At 46.5% G+C, this 22,096-nt stretch overlaps 1 protein-coding gene across 4 annotated transcripts in view; it reads right to left on the bottom strand.

The window, feature by feature from the left end:
* The window catches only part of OLFML2B (olfactomedin like 2B), a 103,241-nt gene that overhangs the window by 45,837 nt on the left and 35,308 nt on the right, over positions 1-22,096 (bottom strand). For 2 of the 4 annotated variants that reach the window (XM_065555749.1, XM_005310729.5), the window contains exon 3: positions 17,235-17,342. The exons of the other annotated variants lie outside the window; for them this stretch is intronic. In XM_065555749.1, coding sequence (XP_065411821.1) covers positions 17,235-17,342 — 108 coding nt within the window. The remainder of the gene's footprint in view (positions 1-17,234; positions 17,343-22,096) is intronic. 4 annotated transcript variants of the gene reach the window in all.

The raw sequence follows: 22,096 nt of genomic DNA, 5'->3' as shown, positions 1-22,096 counted from the left end.
AAAACAAGGAGAAATTAACCATCCCCCTCCTTTCTCCCACCAAATCCTGGTGGATCAAGATCCAAACCCCTGGACGTGCACAAGTCCATGGGGCCGGATGCGCTGCATCCGAGGGTGCTAAAGGAGTTGGCGGGTGAGACTGCAGAGCCATTAGCCATTATTTTTGAAAACTCATGGCGATCGGGGGAGGTCCCAGATGACTGGAAAAAGGCTAATGTAGTGCCCATCTTTAAAAAAGGGAAGAAGGAGGATCCGGGGAACTACAGGCCAGTCAGCCTCACCTCAGTCCCTGGAAAAATCATGGAGCAGGTCCTCAAGGAATCAATTATGAAACATTTAGAGGAGAGGAAAGTGATCAGGAACAGTCAGCATGGATTCACGAAGGGGAAGTCGTGCCTGACTAACCTAACTGCCTTCTATGATGAGATAACTGGCTCTGTGGATGAGGGGAAAGCAGTGGATGTGTTATTCCTTGACTTTAGCAAAGCTTTTGATACGGTCTCCCACAGTATTCTTGCCGCCAAGTTAAAGAAGTATGGGCTGGATGAATGGACTGTAAGGTGGATAGAAAGCTGGCTAGATCGTCGGGCTCAACGGGTAGTGATCAATGGCTCCATGTCTAGTTGGCAGCCGGTTTCAAGCGGAGTGCCCCACGGGTCGGTCCTGGGGCCGGTTTTGTTTAATATCTTTATTAATGATCTGGAGGATGGTGTGGACTGCACTCTCAGCAAGTTTGCAGATGACACTAAACTAGGAGGCGTGGTAGATACACTAGAGGGTAGGGATCGGATACAGAGGGACCTAGACAAATTAGAAGATTGGGCCGAAAAAAACCTGATGAGGTTCAACAAGGACAAGTGCAGAGTCCTGCACTTAGGACGGAAGAATCCCATGCACTGCTACAGACTAGGGACCGAATGGCTAGGTAGCAGTTCTGCAGAAAAGGACCTAGGGGTCACAGTGGACGAGAAGCTGGATATGAGTCAACAGTGTGCTCTTGTTGCCAAGAAGGCTAACGGCATTTTGGGCTGTATAAGTAGGGACATTGCCAGCAGATCGAGGGACGTGATCGTTCCCCTTTATTCGACATTGGTGAGGCCTCATCTGGAATACTGTGTCCAGTTTTGGGCCCCACACTACCAGAAGGATGTGGAAAAATTGGAAAGAGTCCAGCGGAGGGCAACAAAAATGATTAGGGGTCTGGAGCACATGACTTATGAGGAGAGGCTGAGGGAACTGGGATTGTTTAGTCTCCAGAAGAGAAGAATGAGGGGGGATTTGATAGCAGCCTTCAACTACCTGAAGGGGGGTTCCAAAGAGGATGGAGCTCGGCTGTTCTCAGTGGTGGCAGACGACAGAACAAGGAGCAATGGTCTCAAGTTGCAGTGGGGGAGGTCCAGGTTGGATATCAGGAAAAACTATTTCACTAGGAGGGTGGTGAAACACTGGAATGCGTTACCTAGGGAGGTGGTGGAGTCTCCTTCCTTGGAGGTTTTTAAGGCCCGGCTTGACAAAGCCCTGGCTGGGATGATTTAGTTGGGAATTGGTCCTGCTTTGAGCAGGGGGTTGGACTAGATGACCTCTTGAGGTCCCTTCCAACTCTGATATTCTATGATTCTATGATCTTAAAACAAGGAGAAATTTACCATCCCCCCTCCTTTCTCCCACCAACTCCTGGTGGATCAAGATCCAACCCCCTTGGATCTAAAAACAAGGAAAAATCAATCAGGTTCTTAAAAAGAAGGCTTTTAATTAAAGAAAAAGGTAAAAATCATCTCTGTAAAATCAGGATGGAAAATAACTTTACAGGGTAATCAAACTTAAAGAGCCCAGAGGAATCCCCTCTAGCCTTAGGTTCAAAGTTACAGCAAACAGAGATAAACACTCTAGCAAAAAGGTACATTTACAAGTTGAGAAAACAAAGATAAAAACTAACATGCCTTGCCTGGCTGTCTACTTACAAGTTTGAAATATGAGAGACTTGTTCAGAAAGATTTGGAGAGCCTGGATTGATGTCTGGTCCCTCTCAATCCCAAGAGCAAACAACCACCAAAACAAAGAGCACAAACAAAAGCCTTCCCCCCACCAAGATTTGAAAGTATCTTGTCCCCTTATTGGTCCTTTGGGTCAGGTGTCAGCCAGGTTACCTGAGCTTCTTAACCCTTTACAGGTAAAAGGATTTTGGAGTCTCTGGCCAGGAGGGATTCCCTTTATAGTTATGACAGGCAGAATACCCTTAGTGCCTTTTTTTACATGCCAGCTGCAGAATCAGACAGAATGTGGGCCTAACTACACACACACACACTCCTAGAATGAAGGTGGCTAGTGTGTATTTTCTATTATCAACGTAATCATAAAACTCCAGGAACTTGCCAAGAAATCTCAAGGCTGGATACTCTTGAAAGGGACCTCGGGTCACATGTCCTCCACCAAAATTTAACACCCACAGACTCTTCACCACCAAAACAAATTTCCTTCCCCTTCCCACTTACAACCATCTACAATGAACAGATCTAACTCGTCTAATACCACACCCAACTGCACAGGACTAACTCTGACTTCATGGAAGCTGAGACATTTTGCAGTCAGACACACTCTCACTGTTGCAACCTAAAGAGTCAGCCATTGCTGAGTCCATGACACCATAACTGAGTGGGCTGGATCAGGAAGTTCAGGCTCTGTGTGTGTAGGTTCTGCAAAGATTTTTTTGGGGTTCCTCCCTCCAGAGAAGATCATCCTGTAAACTACCATCCAGGGTAAGCAATGTCCAAGTTAAGTCCAAAGTAGACTGTGAAGCACTACAAAGGGATCTCATAAAACTGGGTGACTGGGCAACAAAATGGCAGATGAAATTCAATGTTGCTAAACACAAAGTAATGCATATTGGAAAACATAATCCCAACTATATATACAAAATGATGGGGTGTAAATTAGCTGTAACCACTCAAGAACGAGATCTTGGAGTCATTGTGGATAGTTCTCTGAAAACATTCACTCAATGTGCAGCGGCAGTCAAAAAAGTGAACAGAATATTGGGAATCATTAAGAAAGGGATAAATAATAAGACAGAAAATATTATATTGCCGCTATATAAATCCAAGCTATGCTCACCTCTTGAATACTGCATGCAGATGTGGTTGACCCATCTCAAAATAGATATATTGGAATTCAAAAAGGTATAGAAAAGGGCAACAAAAATGATTAGGAGCATGGAACGGCTGCCATATGAGGAGAGATTAATAAGACTGGGACTTTTCAGCTTGGAAAAGAGACGACTAAGGGGGGATATGATAGAGGTCTATAAAATCATGACTGGTGTGGAGAAAGTAAACAAGGAAGTGTTATTTACTCCTTCTCATAACACAAGAACTAGGAGTCACCAAATGAAATTAATAGGCAGCAGATTTAAAAGAAAAGGCAGTATTTCTTCACACAACGCACAGTCAACCTGTGGAACTCTTTGCCAGAGGCTAGGACTATAACAGGGTTCAAAAAAGAACTAGATAAATTCATGGAGGATAGATCCATCAATGGCTATTAGCCAGGATGGGCAGAGATGGTGTCCCTAGCTTCTGGTTGCCAGAAGCTGGGAATGGGCAACAGGGGATGGATCACTTGATGATTACCTGTTCTGTTCATTCCCTCTGGGGCACCTGGCATAGGGCCTCTGTCGGAAGACAGGATACTGGGTAGATGGACCTTTGGTCTGACCCAGTATGGCCGTTCTTATGTTCTTCGAAGAGACCCGAGATTCAAATTCTGTTAAATTCTTCTGAATTTCAGTTAGTGACATGGCCAGTACAATTTCTTCTCCTGCAAAAGAGCAGCCTGAAACCACTGCCACTACTTGCTTATTTTGAGAAATTGTGTTAAATGATATACCACAGGTCACTGCAACACACAGAGTGATCAAACAAGCCACCAGCTGAAACCTCCTCTTTCTATACCAACAATAGGGCAGCCAGTCAAGACAAAGAAGGTACTTAATTAAAAGTGTGGTGCCACCTATTGTTGGAAAAGAAGTTTGCAAGTAATTAATAGTTAACTTTATCATTACAAAAAAAGCTTTAACCTCTCATTTATTTACATTTTCCTGCACAGCCTCTTCTGTACTTCCCTCTGAAGCCATCAGTTCATGAGACCAGTACCTTGGTACACACATTCATTAGTACATGAGAGCTTCAAAAGGAAATATTTGTGTTTTCCTTGTTAAAAGATTACCTCACTCTCTGACCTGGACTTCTGTATAGTTCTGCTGTAACCTGTTTAAAAGCTACTGCATCCGACCAAGAAGTGGATGTGCTTCAGTGATGAGTTGTCTTCCCTGTATGTGCTGTGCAAATTTCTCTACTCTGATTCACAGTGCAGATGTCTATTGTGTATGTTGCACTGGTTGTATTGACGTCAGTGAAAATTCCAGGTACAGAATGAGTGCAGAGCAGAAAATAGGCATATGCATTGTGGTCAGAGAAGAGAATTTTTCCCATAGTGTGCACAGCAGTTTGTACATTTGCCAAATACTTTGGGGTCTTTGGATGAAAGGTGCTATGTACATTTCTGTTAGTATTATATGGGGAGATGATACTTTTTTTTTCAGTTGATTAACTATCCTGGTGTTTCTAACTGTATGATCTGGGGTGAGAAGGTGTAGGGAGTTGGGAATTATGAGACAAATTCAGCAGGGTTGCATGGATGTAACAGAGAGGAATTTGGTCATATAATTTCCCCCAAACTAAATTAACTCCATACACCTCTTGGGCCAAATTCTGAATTCAGATTTACTCCGTGGGAAACTGACAGCAGAATCTGGCCTTTTGTATCTACTCATAGACTTTAAAGTCAGAAAGGACCAATATGATGGTCTAGTCTGACCTCCTGTACAATGCAGGCTGCAGAATTTCAACCACCCACTCCCGCAACCAACCCCTAACCTACATCTGAGCCACTGAAGTCCTCAAATCATGGTTTAAAGACTTCGAGGTGCAGAGAATCCTCCAGCAAGTGATCCGTGCCCCACGCTGCAGAGGAAGGCGAAAACCCCCCATGGCCTCTGCCAATCTGCCCTGGAGTAAAATTCCTTCCTGACCCCAAATATGGCGATCAGCTAAATCCTGAGCATGTGGGCAACACTCACCAGCCAGACACCCAGGAAAGAATTCTCTGTAGATCCCACCCTAAGGGAGTGATGGATTCCTCTCCTAGGGCAAAGTTCTGCTCCATCTATCCACATGTAGATCACGTTCCAATATTCTGTTCTCCCAGCAACAGATTCATAGATATCGGGAAAGCAGAACGTGGAGTGGTGATGTGAGAGCACAATTCTGCCCTTTCAGTCAAGCCATTTCTGCCTTTTTAAATACTGACTATTCAGCAGGAAACTCATATGACCCATCTAGAGAATAAGTCAAACCAGATTAAGAGGAAGGGATCTCAAATAGAAATAGAAACATCCATATCCCTTACCCTCCTTTGTAGATCATCATATGTGGTCTGTTCAGTAACCCAAGATATCATATTCACATGTACCATTTTCAAATGCCTCTTTTTTGACCTCTTGGCTGAGTTGTGCAGTGTTCTCCCAAAATGCTTTGCATGTGGAATTTTGGCTTTGTGAATCCACTGCATCTGGCTCATGTTTGAAGTCTATTGGGATGGGTCTGCATTTAAAAGAATGTGGAATTAATCTCCCAGACACAGAGGGAGGGGAAAAGCTCCAGTATTTGAGCTGACAACCTGATGCTACAAAGCTAAATGCAGTTTAGCAAATTGCAAGGCACAATTTATTGGCCAAAACAATATTACACTGCATGAAAGAGAAAATGATTTACTGGGAAATCTACTTTAAAAAAAATTAAATTAAAGATTTTAGCTTATCTTTTAAGATAAGAGTGAAAATCCTAGGTGGTGTACTCTGAATTCAAGACATAATATACCTCCATTGCCATTATTTGACCCTCTCAGGCACTAGTAATAGAGACTAGCATGCCCTACCAGATACCCCTTCCTTACCCCCAGCGCATCTCAGCCACTTCCTGGATTTTGTGGGAAGCAAGAGTTCCTAATAAAAGGCAATTAGAAATAATAAAAATAAACCATTTTGGCAAAACACCATCCCAAGGAAACTACAAAACCAGAGAGGGCATGCCAGCTCAGTGACATCCTCCCAGAGCAGGATGATTCTCACGCTCTCAGATGGCCTGGATCAACAGTGTTAGAGCCACAGCACAGACCTTAATCCTTTGAGGTAAGAGTTGTAACCCAAAGGGTGACACACACTTTCCCAGTGGGTTACACAACCAGTTGTTAACCAGCAGAAGACTGTTGTGAATCAGGATTCTATTCCTGGGTTTGGAGGAGTGTGGGGGCTAGTGGTTACTGACAACACTGCCAAGTGGATGGATTAGGTACATTGATTCTAAGAGGCCATGTGGCTGGTGGGATGAGCTTTAGACCTGTCACATTAAAGACTTGGGTTCTACTGCCAGCTCTGCTGGGAGTAACCTTGTGTAGCCCCATCTGTCAACTCGAGAGAATGATGCTTGCTTCTTAGGGTAGCACAGAATTACGAACACCAGATAGCAGAAGCACTTAGAGCAGAGCCTCTCTTGCCTCCCCCGATCCCAGCACATCTTTCCTTAGGCCCAGGGCTGCTGTTTAGCCTGTGTACCATCCACTGCCAAGGAGGTGGCCCTGTGGGGAAGGAGGTGAGAGCATGCTCACTGAAGATGGCATGTTCCAAGATTTCAGCAGCAAGTTTCTAACAAGCTCTACTGAGCATATACAAATGTTGATTTTTCAGAGGCTTTTAACTCTGCCAAGTGTGAGTGGATTTTCCTGAGGACAGCAAAAGGCATCTCTCTGATCCAGGGTTATGTCCCTGTCAAATTTCCTGTGACAAAGTGTAAAGACATTAGAGCTCTTCAAAGAAACAGTTGTAAGAATTTATGTTGGGCAAAATTACCAATTTTTCTCTTTCTTGGAAACAGCTGAACCATTTTTGCTGAACCTTACTAAGAGAATTGAGGCTGAAGCAAAGAGTAAGTATCGAAAATTTTACCCCCAGTAGTTGAAATCTGCAAAAGTAACAAGCTACTGAAAAGAGGGGCTTACAATGGAAAATGTTAAGCTGTCTTAACTATAGGTTAAGCTGCCCAGAAGTAAGGTGAAGATTTAATCACAGGTATTTTTAGTAAAAATCATGGACAGTGTGACATTGGTCACAGAGACCCCCTTGGGACTGTCACCTGACGTGCTGGAATTACCTCTGAGCCCACTTTCCCTGCCAGCTTGGGACTTCCAGAACCCCGCCTTGTTGAGCCAGACATGCTAGCCTGCTGCAACACAGACCCAGGGTCTGGGCCATGCCCCCAAAGCTGAAGACTTAACTGAAAACGGTTTAGCAGGTTACCTGCCTCCAGCACCCAGACACCCAGTTCCCAATGGGATCCAAACCCAAAATAAATCTGTTTTACTCTGTATAAAGCTTATACAGGGTAAACTCATAAATTGTCCGCCCTCTATAACATTGATAGAGAGATATGCACAACTGTTTGCTCCCCCAGGTATTAATCACTTATTCTGGGTTTACTAATAAACAAAAGTGATTTTATTAAGTATAAAAAGTAGGATTTAAGTGGTTTCCAGTAATAACAGAAAATAACATAGTCACCAAGCAAAATAAAGCAAAAACACGCAAGTCTAAGCCTAATACATAAAGAAACTGATTAATCAGTTAAAGAAACAGGTAATATCTCACCCTCAGAGATGTTCCAATAAGCTTCTTTCACAGACTAAACTCCTTCCTAGTCTAGGCCCAATCCTTTCCCCTAGTACAGTTCTTGTTAGTTCCAGCAGTCATCTTAGGTGGAAAACAGGGGCTTTCTCATGACTGGCAGGCCCCTCTGTCCTGCTCCTTTTATAGTTTTGGCACAAGGCGGGAATCTTTTGTCTCTCTTCCTCTTTTGTCTCTCTTTTCCTCTTTCTAAATGGAAAAGTACCAGATTTAAGATGGATTTCATTATCAGGTGACATGGTCACGTGTCCCTGTGAGACCTCATTCTTTATTACCCACGGAATGGCCCACACTACACAGGAAGGCTTGCAGGTAAATAAACCATTTACAACCAATTGTCCTAGTCAATGGGAGCCATCAAGATTCTAAACCACCATTAATGGCCCACACTTTGCATAATTACAATAGGGGAAGCAAAAGTGGATGGGAACCTGGGAGGCAGTGACCATGAGATGGTCGAGTTCAGGATCCTGACACAAGGAAGAAAGGAGAGCAGCAGAATATGGACCCTGGACTTCAGAAAAGCAGACTTTGACTCCCTCAGGGAACAGATGGGCAGGATCCCCTGGGAGAATAACATGAAGGGCAAAGGGGTCCAGGAGAGCTGGCTGTATTTTAAAGAATCCTTATTGAGGTTGCAGGAACAAACCATCCCGATGTGTAGAAAGAATAGTAAATATGGCAGGCGACCAGCTTGGCTAAACAGTGAAATCCTTGCTGATCTTAAACGCAAAAAAGAGGCTTATAAGAAGTGGAAGATTGAACAAATGACCAGGGAGGAGTATAAAAATATTGCTCAGGCGTGCAGGAGTGAAATCAGGAAGGCCAAATCACACTTGGAGTTGCAGTTAGCAAGAGATGTTAAGAGTAACAAGAAGGGTTTCTTCAGGTATGTTAGCAACAAGAAGAAAATCAAGGAAAGTGTGGGCCCCTTACTGAATGAGGGAGGCAACCTAGTGACCGAGGATGAGGAAAAAGCTAATGTACTCAATGATTTTTTTGCCTCTGTCTTCACGCACAAGGTCAGCTCCCAGATTGCTGCACTGGGCAGTACAGCATGGGGAGAAGGTGACCAACCCTCTGTGGAGAAAGAAGTGGTTCAGGACTATTTAGAAAAACTGGACGTGCACAAGTCCATGGGGCCGGATGCGCTGCATCCGAGGGTGCTAAAGGAGTTGGCGGGTGAGATTGCAGAGCCATTAGCCATTATTTTTGAAAACTCATGGCGATCGGGGGAGGTCCCAGATGACTGGAAAAAGGCTGATGTAGTGCCCATCTTTAAAAAAGGGAAGAAGGAGGATCCGGGGAACTACAGGCCAGTCAGCCTCACCTCAGTCCCTGGAAAAATTATGGAGCAGGTCCTCAAGGAATCAATTATGAAACATTTAGAGGAAAGGAAAGTGATCAGGAACAGTCAGCATGGATTCACGAAGGGGAAGTCGTGCCTGACTAACTTAATTGCCTTCTATGATGAGATAACTGGCTCTGTGGATGAGGGGAAAGCAGTGGATGTGTTATTTCTTGACTTTAGCAAAGCTTTTGATACTGTCTCCCACAGTATTCTTGCCACCAAGTTAAAGAAGTATGGGCTGGATGAATGGACTGTAAGGTGGATAGAAAGCTGGCTAGATCGTCGGGCTCAACGGGTAGTGATCAATGGCTCCATGTCTAGTTGGCAGCCGGTTTCAAGTGGAGTGCCCCAAGGGTCGGTCCTGGGGCCGGTTTTGTTTAATATCTTTATTAATGATCTGGAGGATGGTGTGGACTGCACTCTTAGCAAGTTTGCAGATGACACTAAACTAGGAGGCGTGGTAGATACACTAGAGGGTAGGGATCGGATACAGAGGGACCTAGACAAATTAGAGGATTGGGCAGAAAAAAACCTGATGAGGTTCAACAAGGACAAGTGCAGAGTCCTGCACTTAGGACGGAAGAATCCCATGCACTGCTACAGACTAGGGACCGAATGGCTAGGTAGCAGTTCTGCTGAAAAGGACCTAGGGGTCACAGTGGACAAGAAGCTGGATATGAGTCAACAGTGTGCTCTTGTTGCCAAGAAGGCTAACGGCATTTTGGGCTGTATAAGTAGGGGCATTGCCAGCAGATCGAGGAACGTGATCGTTCCCCTTTATTCGACATTGGTGAGGCCTCATCTGGAGTACTGTGTCCAGTTTTGGGCCCCACACTACAAGAAGGATGTGGAAAAATTGGAAAGAGTCCAGCGGAGGGCAACAAAAATGATTAGGGGTCTGGAGCATATGACTTATGAGGAGAGGCTGAGAGAACTGGGATTGTTTAGTCTCCAGAAGAGAAGAATGAGGGGGGATTTGATAGCAGCCTTCAACTACCTGAAGGGGGGTTCCAAAGAGGATGGAGCTCGGCTGTTCTCAGTGGTGGCAGATGACAGAACAAGGAGCAATGGTCTCAAGTTGCGGTGGGGGAAGTCCAGGTTGGATATCAGGAAAAACTATTTCACTAGGAGGGTGGTGAAACACTGGAATGCGTTACCTAGGGAGGTGGTGGAGTCTCCTTCCTTGGAGGTTTTTAAGGCCCGGCTTGACAAAGCCCTGGCTGGGATGATGTAGCTGGGAATTGGTCCTGCTTTGAGCAGGGGGTTGGACTAGATGACCTCTTGAGGTCCCTTCCAACTCTGATATTCTATGATTCTATGATTCTATGACCTCAGAGTTATACTTCATATTTCTAACTTCAGATACAAGAATGATATATGCACGCAAATAGGATGAACGCACTCAGTAGATTATAAGCTTTGTAATGATACCTTACAAGAGACCTTTTGCATAAAGCATATTCCAGTTACATTATATTCACATTCATAAACATATTTTCATAAAGCATATGGAGTGCAACGTCACGTCCTCCTCCTGAACTTACAGCCAGAGACTTGGACACCGTCCATGGTGGAGGCAGTACATTTAAAATTCCGGTTCAGCTCTGGTCATACCCCCATCCAGCACTATTAAACACTATAATGCTATTCATAAGGGTTCTTACAAAGTTCTGGGTTCCTGGTCCCCAGGTACCCGAAAACTTGTTGGGGTGTAGCATTGCTAACAGAATGCAGATAGCAATATCTGTTAAAGTGTAGGTTTCTTGGCATTTAGCCACCAATGCCATGAGGCGGTGTGCCTCAGTTTCCCCTTCCACACAGTAGTGTACGCCTGTTATGCTTTTGCTGCTGTGCCAAGCTTCCAGCCTGTTTACAAGTATAAGATGAAAAACAACCCGCTTGTGGGACTGTCTTGTTACCATCCCTAGCATGAACAAAAGTTTTTTCCAGAGATCTGGTATGTTACACATCTTCAAAGGGTTTACCATTAGTATTAACTCCTTTGTCTTGACCCATAGATGAAGTAGCCAAAGAGACAAGATAACCAGCAAATCTATGGCGGACAGGCTCTGTTCACACAGTTTAGCTCGTTCAGTGTCCATTGCATTTTCCAATCCCTTTGTGTACCATAGTAGGGGTTTTGACACAGAGTCTCCTGTCTCTTTGGTGAAGGCTCTCAATTCAGGTATGTGTTTGGGGTTTTGGGAAGGAAAGGGTGCACTGAAACCATGCCTGCCCTTGGCCCTTCCATCTGGAATCTCTTTCTGTTGGGCCCCACCAGCTTGTGAAGCTTCCCAAATGCAAAGTTTTTCCTTCTCCTGCCTTGAAGAGAAAAATGTTAGTTTCTACAAGCATAGCAGGAACAACATCTTTTAATGCAGTGCTTTGGATTGGTAAGATCCCCTCAGTCACCCCATTCTCTGTTCCCAAAAGGTCAGCTGGGTGGACTCTTCCCTCCAGGAGATTTGACCATCAGTCTTCCCTTAATACCTGATCCACAGGTGAGGAGTCTGGCATTTCAGATGCCTTCCTACAAAAGGTGGACAGACCCTCCTGTCCACCCTCACCTTCCATATGGACTTCCCTCTCTGGGTTCCCCGCAAGGCAGACACCCCTGTGTCCTCCAAAAGAGAAGGTGACCCTGATCCAGCTGTGGGCTCAAAACTACCAGCTATGACAGACCCTTCACTGGCCAGCAAAATCCCCCCCCTCCGCCCTTTCACTCAGGTTCGGCTTGCTTCCAGCTACAGAGCCCTTGGGGTCTGTTCCCACTGCAGTGGTTGTCAGGACCCCAACTTCATTTCCGGGATACATGTCCCTGTGCACCCTAAGGCAGGGCCTGTCCCGTGCTGACCTGCAACTTCCTGGCAGTCAGCAGCTGGGAAGGCCCCCCTGTTACCAGGTGGAACATCCCTCTCCCCAAGGGAGATGATCACGGGACAGGAGCTGGCTCTATCCACCCCTCCCGCAGGGACCAGTCTTGGGCCCCAGGTCTCAACCATCCCTGCCCCCAACGGTACATTTTCCCCTGCTACAGAGGAATTAGACACTCTCCCATTTCCCCAGCAGCTCCTGTGACTTCACCCTCCCCTCTGGGGCTTTCAGCACAAGATTCCTTCTTGCTGCCAACAACCTTGGGACAGATTCTGCCACATCAAAACAATCATTCCCCAGTAGAAACAGTGCAAAATTATGTGCCACCGCTGCAACAGTTAGTTCAGCCTGCAAATCACCAGTTTCCATGTGTACCTTAGCTAAAGGTGCAAGGACTTTGTAACCTTCCGCCAATTCTAATTCTGCCATTTTTCTTGGTAACAAATCCTTCTCATGGATCAGGTCCCTCCTGACCACAGAAATCTCTGCACCGGTATCCCTCCAACCTTGGAGCACTTTGCCATTAAGCTTAACAGCATGCATATGCTCACTGCTTGTTTGTGTAGAAGCAACCTTTACAAATCCTGTGTGGAAAGTGGCAGTAACCTGGGATAACCCTGTGCTCTGAAAAGCAGCAGCTTCATGTGTTACCTGGAGCCTGTTCCCACTCAGCCCAGGACATTTATTCCTCAGGTGCTTAGTGGAATTACAATGATAGCATCTTCTGGGCTCCGCTTGTATAGGAGACTTGGGACGAGTAACAGGGAAATGGGGAGGTGAACGCCCAGCCTCCTTTTTCCCAGGAGTAAATGGTGATTCTGTTTTCCACCAACCCTGTACCACTCTGCCAGTGGTTTATGTTTAATTGCAGCTGATTTACCCACTGCATCCATCTTTTTGTCCCACAAATCCTGTTTTATATCGTCACTGAACATATTCAGGAACTGTTCCTGAACAACCAAATCACACATTTCTTCAAAGCTTGTAATGCCTTTTCCCCTCACCCACTTGTCTAACAAATCTCTCATTTCATTTACATAAGCCACATTACTCAATCCAGTTCCCCTTTTAAGGGTCCTGAATTTAACCCTGTAGCTTTCAGGTATAATCTGAAACTGTTTCAAAACCAGTTCCTTAAATATACCATAGTTTGAAGCATCAGTAATAGACATCTTATTGAATATGTCCAGAGCTCTCCCACTCAATTTTGCAACGAAAGTAGTCATCTTTTGATCCTCAGGAATTGCATGGAGAGTGCACAGTCTCTCAAAGGTGATGAAATACTCGGCAATATCACTGGATTCATCATATGGTGGACATAACCGCTCCCATTTATGGATTTTGGGTGAAGTGGAGCCAGCTGCTGAAGGGTTCTGTCTCTTCCACTCCATTACAGCCAGTTCATGCTTCTGGATCTCAATTTGGGTTTGTCTCTTAACTCCAGGGCCTGCTGCCTCTCTCGTTCCTTCTCCTCCTGAGCAGCTTGCTGTGCTAACCTTTGGGCTTCCATGGCTCTTTCGTGAGCAGCTTTTTCCTGGGAAAATTGCACATTAATCTCCATTTCTCTTAATTCCATCTGTCTTTTATGTTCATTTTCCTTCTCAGCAATCTGCAACCTGTGCAGTTCTAGCTTCTTCTGAGCCTTACTGTCACTCATTTTGCTGATTTTCCTGCCTCTATTTCCCTTACCCAAAATAAACAAACAGAAAATAACAAACCAGTAGCCACTTTGTCTGTTCTCCAGCCACCACACTTAAAACTCACTTAAAATCACTACCAGTGTCTCAAAGCAATCAGCTGTGCACAGATTCTGTTCAACTACGCCACAGTGACTGGTTCAGTCACAGAGACCCTCTTGGGACTGTCAACTGATGTGCTGGAATTACCTCTGAGCCCGTTCTCCCTGCCAGCTTGGGACTTCCAGAACCCTGCCTTGTCGAGCCAAACACGCTAGCCTACTGCAACACAGACCCAGGTCCAGGCCATGCCCCCTATCATAAATATAAAGGGAAGGGTAACAACCTTTATGTATGCAGTAACATAAATCCCTCCTGGCCAGAAGTTCAGAATCACTTACCTGTAAGGGGTTAATCAGTTCAATTAACCTAGTTGGCACCTGACCAGAAGGACTAATGGGCAAAGAAGATACTTTCAAATCTGGGGCAGGGCGGGGGGGAAGGTTTTGTTTGTGCTCTCTTTGTTGGTTCCCTCTCGGGACAAAGAGAGAGACCAAGCAGGTAACTCAGCTCCTAAAAAGATCCTGAACTGATACATCTAAAAATTACAGAAATTGAAAGTAATAGCAAGGAAATGTGTTAGATTATCTTTTGTTTTAGCTTATGAACTTTCCCTATGGTAAGAGGGAGGTTTATTCCTGTTTTTGTCACTTTGAAGTTGAGCCTAGAGGGGAATCCTGTGTTTTAAATCTTTTTATTTACCCTGTAAAGTTATCTTCCATCCTGATTTTGCAGGTGTGATTCTTTTACTTTTTTTTTTAATGAAATTCTTCTTTTAAGAACCTGACTGATTTTCAGTGTCCTAAAAACCAAGGATTTGGTCTGTGCCCACTTTGTTAACCTATCCATTGGTATATTATTCTCAAGCCCCCCCAGGAAAGGGGGTGAGGCGGCTTGGGGGATATTTTGGAGGAGATACGGTTCCAAGTGGCCCCTCCCTGAATGTTTGTTAAATCACTTGGTGGTGGCAATAATACCGTCCAAGGACAAGGAAAGGAATTTGTGCTTTGGGAAAGTTTTTAACCTAAGCTGGTGGAATATAAGCTTAGGCGGTCTTTCATCCGGGTCCCCACATCTGTACCCCAAAGTTCAGAGTGGGGAGGGAACCCTGACACCCCCAAAGCTGCAGATTTAACTGAAAACAGCTTAGCAGGTTATCTGCCTCCAGCACCCAGACACCCAGTTCCCAATGGGATCCAAACCCCAAATAAATCTGTTTTACTCTGTATAAAGCTAATACAGGGTAAACTCATAAATTGTCTGCCCTCTATAACATGGATAGAGAGATATGCACAGCTGTTTTCACTTAAAGCCTGCAACTTTGGAGGCTCACTCACTCTCCCTCACTCAGTCTCCCCCACCCTCACTCACTTTCACCAGGCTGGGGCAGTGGGTTGGGAGGAGGGGGGTGAGGGGTCCGGCTGGGGGTGTAGGCTCTGGGGTGAGGCCAGGGATGAGGGGTTTGGGGTGCAGGAGGGGGTATGGGCTCTGGCTGAGGGGGTGGGGCTGGGGATGAGGGATTTGGGGTGCAGAAGGGGGCTTAGGGCTAGGGCTGTTGGAGGGGTGAAGGTGCAGGCTCCGGGAGGGAGTTTGGGTGTGAGAAGGGACTCCAGGCTGGGGCAGGGAGTTGGGGTGCGGATGGGGGTGCGGGGTCCCAGTGGCACTTACTGTGGCTCTCAGAAAGCGGCCACCAGGTCCCTGCAGCCCCTAGGCACATGGGTGGCCAGGGAGGCTCCGTGTACTGCACTCACGCCCACAGGCACCACCCCCACAACTCCCATTGGTCGCGGACCACGGATCCCAACCAATGGGAGCTGCGGAGCCAGCACTCAGGGCGGTAGTAGCGTGTGGAGCCTCCCTGGCCGCCCATGCATCTAGGAGCTGCAGGGAATTGGCAGCCACTTCCAGGAGCCGCGCAGAGCTAGGGCAGGCAGGGAGCCTGCCTCAGCCCCAAGCCACTGCTGTGCTGCCATCCGGACTTTTAACAGCCTGGTCAGTGGTGTCAACCGGAGTCACCAGGGTCCCTTTTCGACCAGGAGTTCTGGTTGAAAACCGGATGCTTGGCAACCTTAGAAGCAGCTCACACTGGCTCCAGTTTAGTCCAGTAACAAAAAGGTTAATGATCTAAACATTAAACACTATGTACAGGGCATGAGTCACAGGGTTCATAAATACAGCATTGCCCTCCCACCCCACATCCTCTTCTGAGAGACCCTTCTCATTGACCTGCCTTGACTGAGTTGCAAGATGTCATATATATTTGTGTGTGGCTAAAATGTGATCTTCCGACACACTTATGGATTACTACAAACAGGCTCAGCATGGCCAATCCCCAGTATTCTAAAACCAAGAGTCAGGCCCCAAGAAATCATGAAGCTCTTCAAAAGTAAAACATTTGACGTTCTTATTGTTTAATCTTTAAAATTTTAGGTTACCCACTTAGGTCACATTTCCAAGCTTTTCTTCATAACCATGGGATCTTACTCTTCTTTGAAATGAAAGCTGAGAGTCTCACAAAAATCACATGACTCCAGGAACTGGGGTTTTAAGAAGAGTATGAAATATCTCAAGACTTGTGAGAATTGGCAACACTGGCCAGGTAAAATTTTCAAAAGCACCTACATGATTTAGGAACTGTAGCAGGGTGGTGGTGCAAAAGCACCTAATCAGCCCCTGCCCAGTCAGCTCCAATCAAGGGAAACAGATTGGGGCTGATGGAAAAGGCCTGATGCCAGCCTAAGGATTGACAACACCTGCTGGCCTGACAAGCCAGGGGCTATAAAGACTGGGAGGGAGCCAGAAAGCAGGGGGCAGCCAGGAAGAAGTCAGTCAGGGAGGGAACTGGAGGCCTCCAAGCTGAAGGCTGACTCTGCCTGTAAAGGAGGTGACTAATCCTGTAAAGCTTGTATATAGATGAACAGTGGTGGTGGGACAACCTTAAGTGAATAAAGACAAGGGTGTTGCACAACCCTGAAGCCTCTCTGAGCCTTACTGGGGACAGCAAGTGGGCCCCAGGAAGAGGGGCGGGTCGTGAACCCTGTTACAGGAACCTAAGTCCCATTTTCAAAAGTGTCTCAGGCACTTAGGAATCTAAGCCTCAATGAAAGAAAATGGAACTTGGGCAACTACAGGCCACATGTTCAAAGGCCTTTTGGCATCTAAAGATACAGCTAGGCATCAAGTAGGATTTCCAAAAATGCCTAGGCACCTATCTGCATTTTTAAGTGCCTAAAGATCTTTGAATATCTAAATCACTTCTGAAATGTTATCCCTTGATCTCTTTTCTCCAAATGTCCGGTCATAGGTCATGATGACAGTGGCCACATAGTTAAATGAAATGGTGGCTAATTACCAGTTCTCCCACAAGGAATGGAACACCATGATTTGGCTCCAGATGCCAAACGATTAGGTGCCATTTAATTTTGCATGACGTCATCTCTAACAAAACAACCCAAAGAAAAAGAAATGGATCTCATCTTACCTCCTCTAGTTTCTCCACTCGGCCCACCAATTTTGTTGTGACTGAGTGTAACTTTAGAAGGTCTAAGCCATAGAAAGCACTTTCTAGCATCTCTATGATGGAGGATAACTGTAAAACAAAAGTGACATAATGTTAACAAGATGGGACTTGCATCGTCCCCCACTTTTCTCTGCTATACAATATCAGTTTGGCTTTAAGACAAGATTTTCCATTTATATCTGCAGCCTGGAGAATTTTGGAATCAAGAGACAACATGCAGAGCTAAGTAGAGCATTTTAGGAATTTATATGGATACAAATAGCACCTGCATTTACACTAGCTAGTGTTAAAATTAGCATGTACTGTAAGGATTTATACTGCTCACCAGCTAGGAAAAAATGTCCACAAACAGGAAGGTATTACACAGTTAGGCGCTTTATAGCATGGATGGTTACACCCTCTTCTAGCATCCACACTGGCCACTGCTCAAGGAAGAACACAGGACAAGTTGGGCCATTGTTCAGTTCTAGTGCAGCAAGTCTTTAAATAGATATGTGGGAAAACGACAGCTACAATAATGGGATATAAACAATAAAACAACATTGGCTGCGATTTTTCATAGATTCAAGGACTGGAAGGGACCTCGAGAAGTCATCAAGTCCAGTCCCCTGCTCTCATGGCAGGACCAAATACTGTCTAGACCATCCCTGATAGACATTTATCTAACCTACTCTTAAATATCTCCAGAGATGGAGATTCCACAACCTCCCTAGGCAATTTATTCCAGTGTTTAACCACCCTGACAGTTAGGAACTTTTTCCTAATGTCCAATCTAAACATCCCTTGCTGCAGTTTAAGCCCATTACTTCTTGTTCTATCCTTAGAGGCTAAGATGAACAAGTTTTCTCCCTCCTCCTTATGACACCCTTTTAGATACCTGAAAACTGCTATCATGTCCCCTCTCAGTCTTCTCTTTTCCAAACTAAACAAACCCAATTCTTTTAGCCTTCCTTCATAGGTCATGTTCTCTAGACCTTTAATCATTCTTGTTGCTCTTCTCCGGACCCTCTCCAATTTCTCCACATCTTTCTTGAAATGCAGTGCCCAGGGCCGCCCAGAGGATTCAGGAGGACTGGGGCAAAGCAATTTTGGGGGCCCCTTCCATAAAAAAAAGTTGCAATACTATAGTAACTTATTTAGAAATGTAAAAAATAACCAGTGAAATACATTTAAAAATTAATTTTTAATAATTTGAAAATACACGAAATACATTATTTTAAAACATTAAATGCTTTAATGGCATGTATACATTTGCAATTACATAATGGGCTGTCGCTGGGTGATGGTTGGTGCCAATGGGTTGTTGCTGCTGTTGCCCAGGGCTGGGCGGGGAGCTGGACTTTGGGTTGGGGGGTGCCCGGCTCACAGGGGCTGGGCTCAGAGCTGGGGGTCAGGGCTGTGGGGGGATGGGGTCAGAGGGGCTGTGCTCAGAGCTGGGGGTCAGGGCTGCGGGGGGAGTGGGGTCATAGAATCATAGAATCATAGAATATCAGGGTTGAAAGGGACCGCAGGAGGTCATCTAGTCCAACCCCCTGCTCAAAGCAGGACCAATTGCCAACTAAATCATCCCAGCCAGAGCCTTGTCAAGCCTGACCTTAAAAACCTCTAAGGAAGGAGATTCCACCACCTCCCTAGGTAACCCATTCCAGTGCTTCACCACCCTCCTAAAGTTTTTCCTAATATCCAACCTAAACCTCCCCAACTGCAACTTGAGACCATTACTACTTGTTCTGTCATCAGGTACCACTGAGAACAATCTAGATACATCCTCTTTGGAATCCCCTTTCAGGTAATTGAAAGCAGCTATCAAATCCTCCCTCAATCCCAGCTCAGGTGTCCGGCTCAGAGGGGCTGGGCTCAGAGCTGGGGGTCAGGGCTGTGAGGGAGGTGGGGTCAAGGGGGAGTCCGGCTCAGAGGGGCTGGGCTTGGAGCTGGGGGTCAGGGCTGTGTCGAGCTCAGAGGGGCTTACCATGCTGCTTACTCCCGCCTCCCCCCTCTCCCAGAGCCTCAGCGCACCATGTCCAGGAGCGGCCCTGGACAGCGCTGCAGCGGCGTGGCTCCACGGGACCTGAGCTCCCGCCGCTTGGTCTGGAACTCTGAGCCCTGCCCCCTTACCACGCGGCTCTGAGTGGGAGGAGCTCAGGCCACGCGGCTGCAGCGCTGTCCAGGGCCGCTCCTGGATGCAGCGCGGTGAGGTGCCGGGGGATGGGGGAAGGCGAGGCGGGGGGGATCCTCCGACATTCTCATGGGGGCCCATGCGGGGCCCGGAGCAAATTGCCCCACTTGCCCCCCCCTCCGGGCGGCCCTGGCAGTGCCCAGAGCTGGACACAATACTCCAGTTGAGACCTAACCAGCGCAGAGTAGAGCGGAAGAATGACTTCTCGTGTCTTGCTCACAATGCACCTGTTAATGCATCCCAGAATCATGTTTGCTTTTTTGCAACAGCATCACACTGTTGACTCATATTTAGCTTGTGGTCCACTATAACCCCTTTCTGCCGTACTCTTTCCTAGACAGTCTCTTCCCATTCTCTATGTGTGAAACTGATAGTTCCTTCCTAAGTGGAGCACTTTGCATTTGTCTTTATTAAACTTCATCCTCAAAAAGAACAGGAGTACTTGTGGCACCTTAGAGACTAACAAATTTATTAGAGCATAAGCTTTTGTGGACTACAGCCCACTTCTTCGGATGCATATTTGTTAGTCTCTAAGGTGCCACAAGTACTCCTGTTCTTTTTGCGGATACAGACTAACACGGCTGCTTCTCTGAAACTTCATCCTGTTTACCTCAGACCATTTCTCCAATTTGTCACATATGCTCAATGGTCTGTGATGGGATGTTAGATGGGGTGGGATCTGAGTTACTACAGAGAATTCTTTCCTGGGTGCTGGCTGGTGAGTCTTGCCCACATGCTCAGGGTTTAACTGATCGCCATATTTGGGGTCGGGAAGGAATTTTCCTCCAGGGCAGATTGGCAGAGGCCCTGGAGGTTTTTTTGCCTTCCTCTGCAGCGTGGGGCACGGGTCACTTGCTGGAGGATTCTCTGCACCTTGAGGTCATTAAACCACGATTTGAGGACTTCAATAACTCATGTGTCATGTGTTTTCATATGGAGCTCTACTTCTCCCTTATGCAAGGCCCCTCCCAATGGAGCTATCCTGCAGAACCTAGGTTTCCTAGGGCTGTGTTCCTCCAGCCCCAGAGCCGGATGAGCACACACATACATACATAAACAGAGCACGTCTGACCAGACTGGGTCAATCAGCACTTTCAAGCTGACCCCTTATATGTCCGTGGACTCAATGGGCTGGGTCAAGCAGCACTTTCAAGCTGTCCCCCCTTATGTGCCCCTGGGCTCAATAGACTGGGTCAAGCAGCACTTCCAAGCTGCCACCCTTATGTGTCCCTGTAGCGAGGCAGGACTCACCCCTGCGGCGCCTCCTTCTGGTACTGTCTGGGAATTAGCTCATTTCCAGCCTTGGAGCGCCCTGTGCAGGCCAGTATCCCTCCCTGGACTCCAGTGGCCTGTTATCTGGGGTGCTGCCCCCTGGCAGTACACCCCTCAGTCTCAGGGTCTTCCCTCCCTGGGGAATCCCCACCCCCTTCCCCACCTCACCTCAGTTGTAGGCTACTGCCAGTCACCAACTTGCCCCCCGCCCTGGGGCAGACTGCAGTGCCAGCCATTCATCATAGGCAAGGTTGGGTCTGGACCTGCTGCCTCTCTGCAACCCAGTGCCTCTATGGCCTTGGACCAGGCCCTGCAGCCTGGGGAGTTGCCAGCCTAGAACTCCCCAGCCCCTCTGGCCTTTCCCCAGCCCTGCCTCACTCTAGGCACCCTGAGCTTCCCAGCAGCCAGGTCCCTCTCTCTCTGAAGGCAAAGAGAGACTGCTGAGCTCCTGGCTCCCAGTCTCTTATATAGGGCCAGATGAGGCCTGATTGGGGCATGGCCCAGCTGCTTCCCCAATCAGCCCCACTTTTCCTGCCACAGCCCTCTCCCAGGGCTGATTTCAAGCCCTTCCAGGCAGGAGCGGGGTAACCACCCCGCTACAATCCCAGACTCAGCATGTCCCTATCCTCACTCTCACATCACAATTGTACTGGTAGTAACCTACTTGATGAGCAAACCCCACAGTATTTTGGGCGCTGCAGGGATCTTTAGCTTAGGTAAAAGCAGCATTGCTGCAGAATACATGGGGGAAGCTAAAAACACAGAAGAGTAAAGTTCAGCAAGAGAGAGAAAAGCAACCAGCTTAACCATAAAAGTTATTTATTCAATACTAGTGATAACTACACAAAGAGGGCTAAACCAACATAACATAGGTATTAACCTTTAATAATGTAAGGTAGAAAGGAAAACAGAGAGAGAGAAAGAGGGGGATCTCACCCCCTCCATGAGGCTTGAACTGGTCGGGGTTCCCAGGTGATGGTAGTAGCTCAGGATCCAGAGTGCTGGAGACAGGCAGAACCCCCAGCACGATCAGTCAGGAGAAGATGGAGTCCCAGTGGAACTGATGCATAGTTCGGATCTAAGCATCAGAACACTTACTTGAACATAGGTAGGGGTTTTGTAGAGAAACAACAACAGTTCAAGGGAGAACACTAGATTTGTTTATGAGTAAACTGATGACTCAAAGGTTTTCTTAGGCTAGACAATAGGAGCTGATCACTCTTGGCTATGGGTGGTGTTTTCTTCCAGGAAGCTCACAATGCAATTAGGCTGCTTCAGTATTTTGGATATCAGTCAAGGATTCATTACTAGAATTGGTCTGATAACTGCTGAGCTGGGTGTGGGCAGGCGTAGGTTAGAATCATAGAATCATAGA

The sequence above is a fragment of the Chrysemys picta genome, chromosome 8 (genome assembly GCF_011386835.1).
Source record: "Chrysemys picta bellii isolate R12L10 chromosome 8, ASM1138683v2, whole genome shotgun sequence".
Taxonomy (NCBI): domain Eukaryota; kingdom Metazoa; phylum Chordata; order Testudines; family Emydidae; genus Chrysemys; species Chrysemys picta.
Note: the sequence above shows the minus strand (reverse complement) of the source record. Positions and strands in the feature narration are given on the sequence as shown.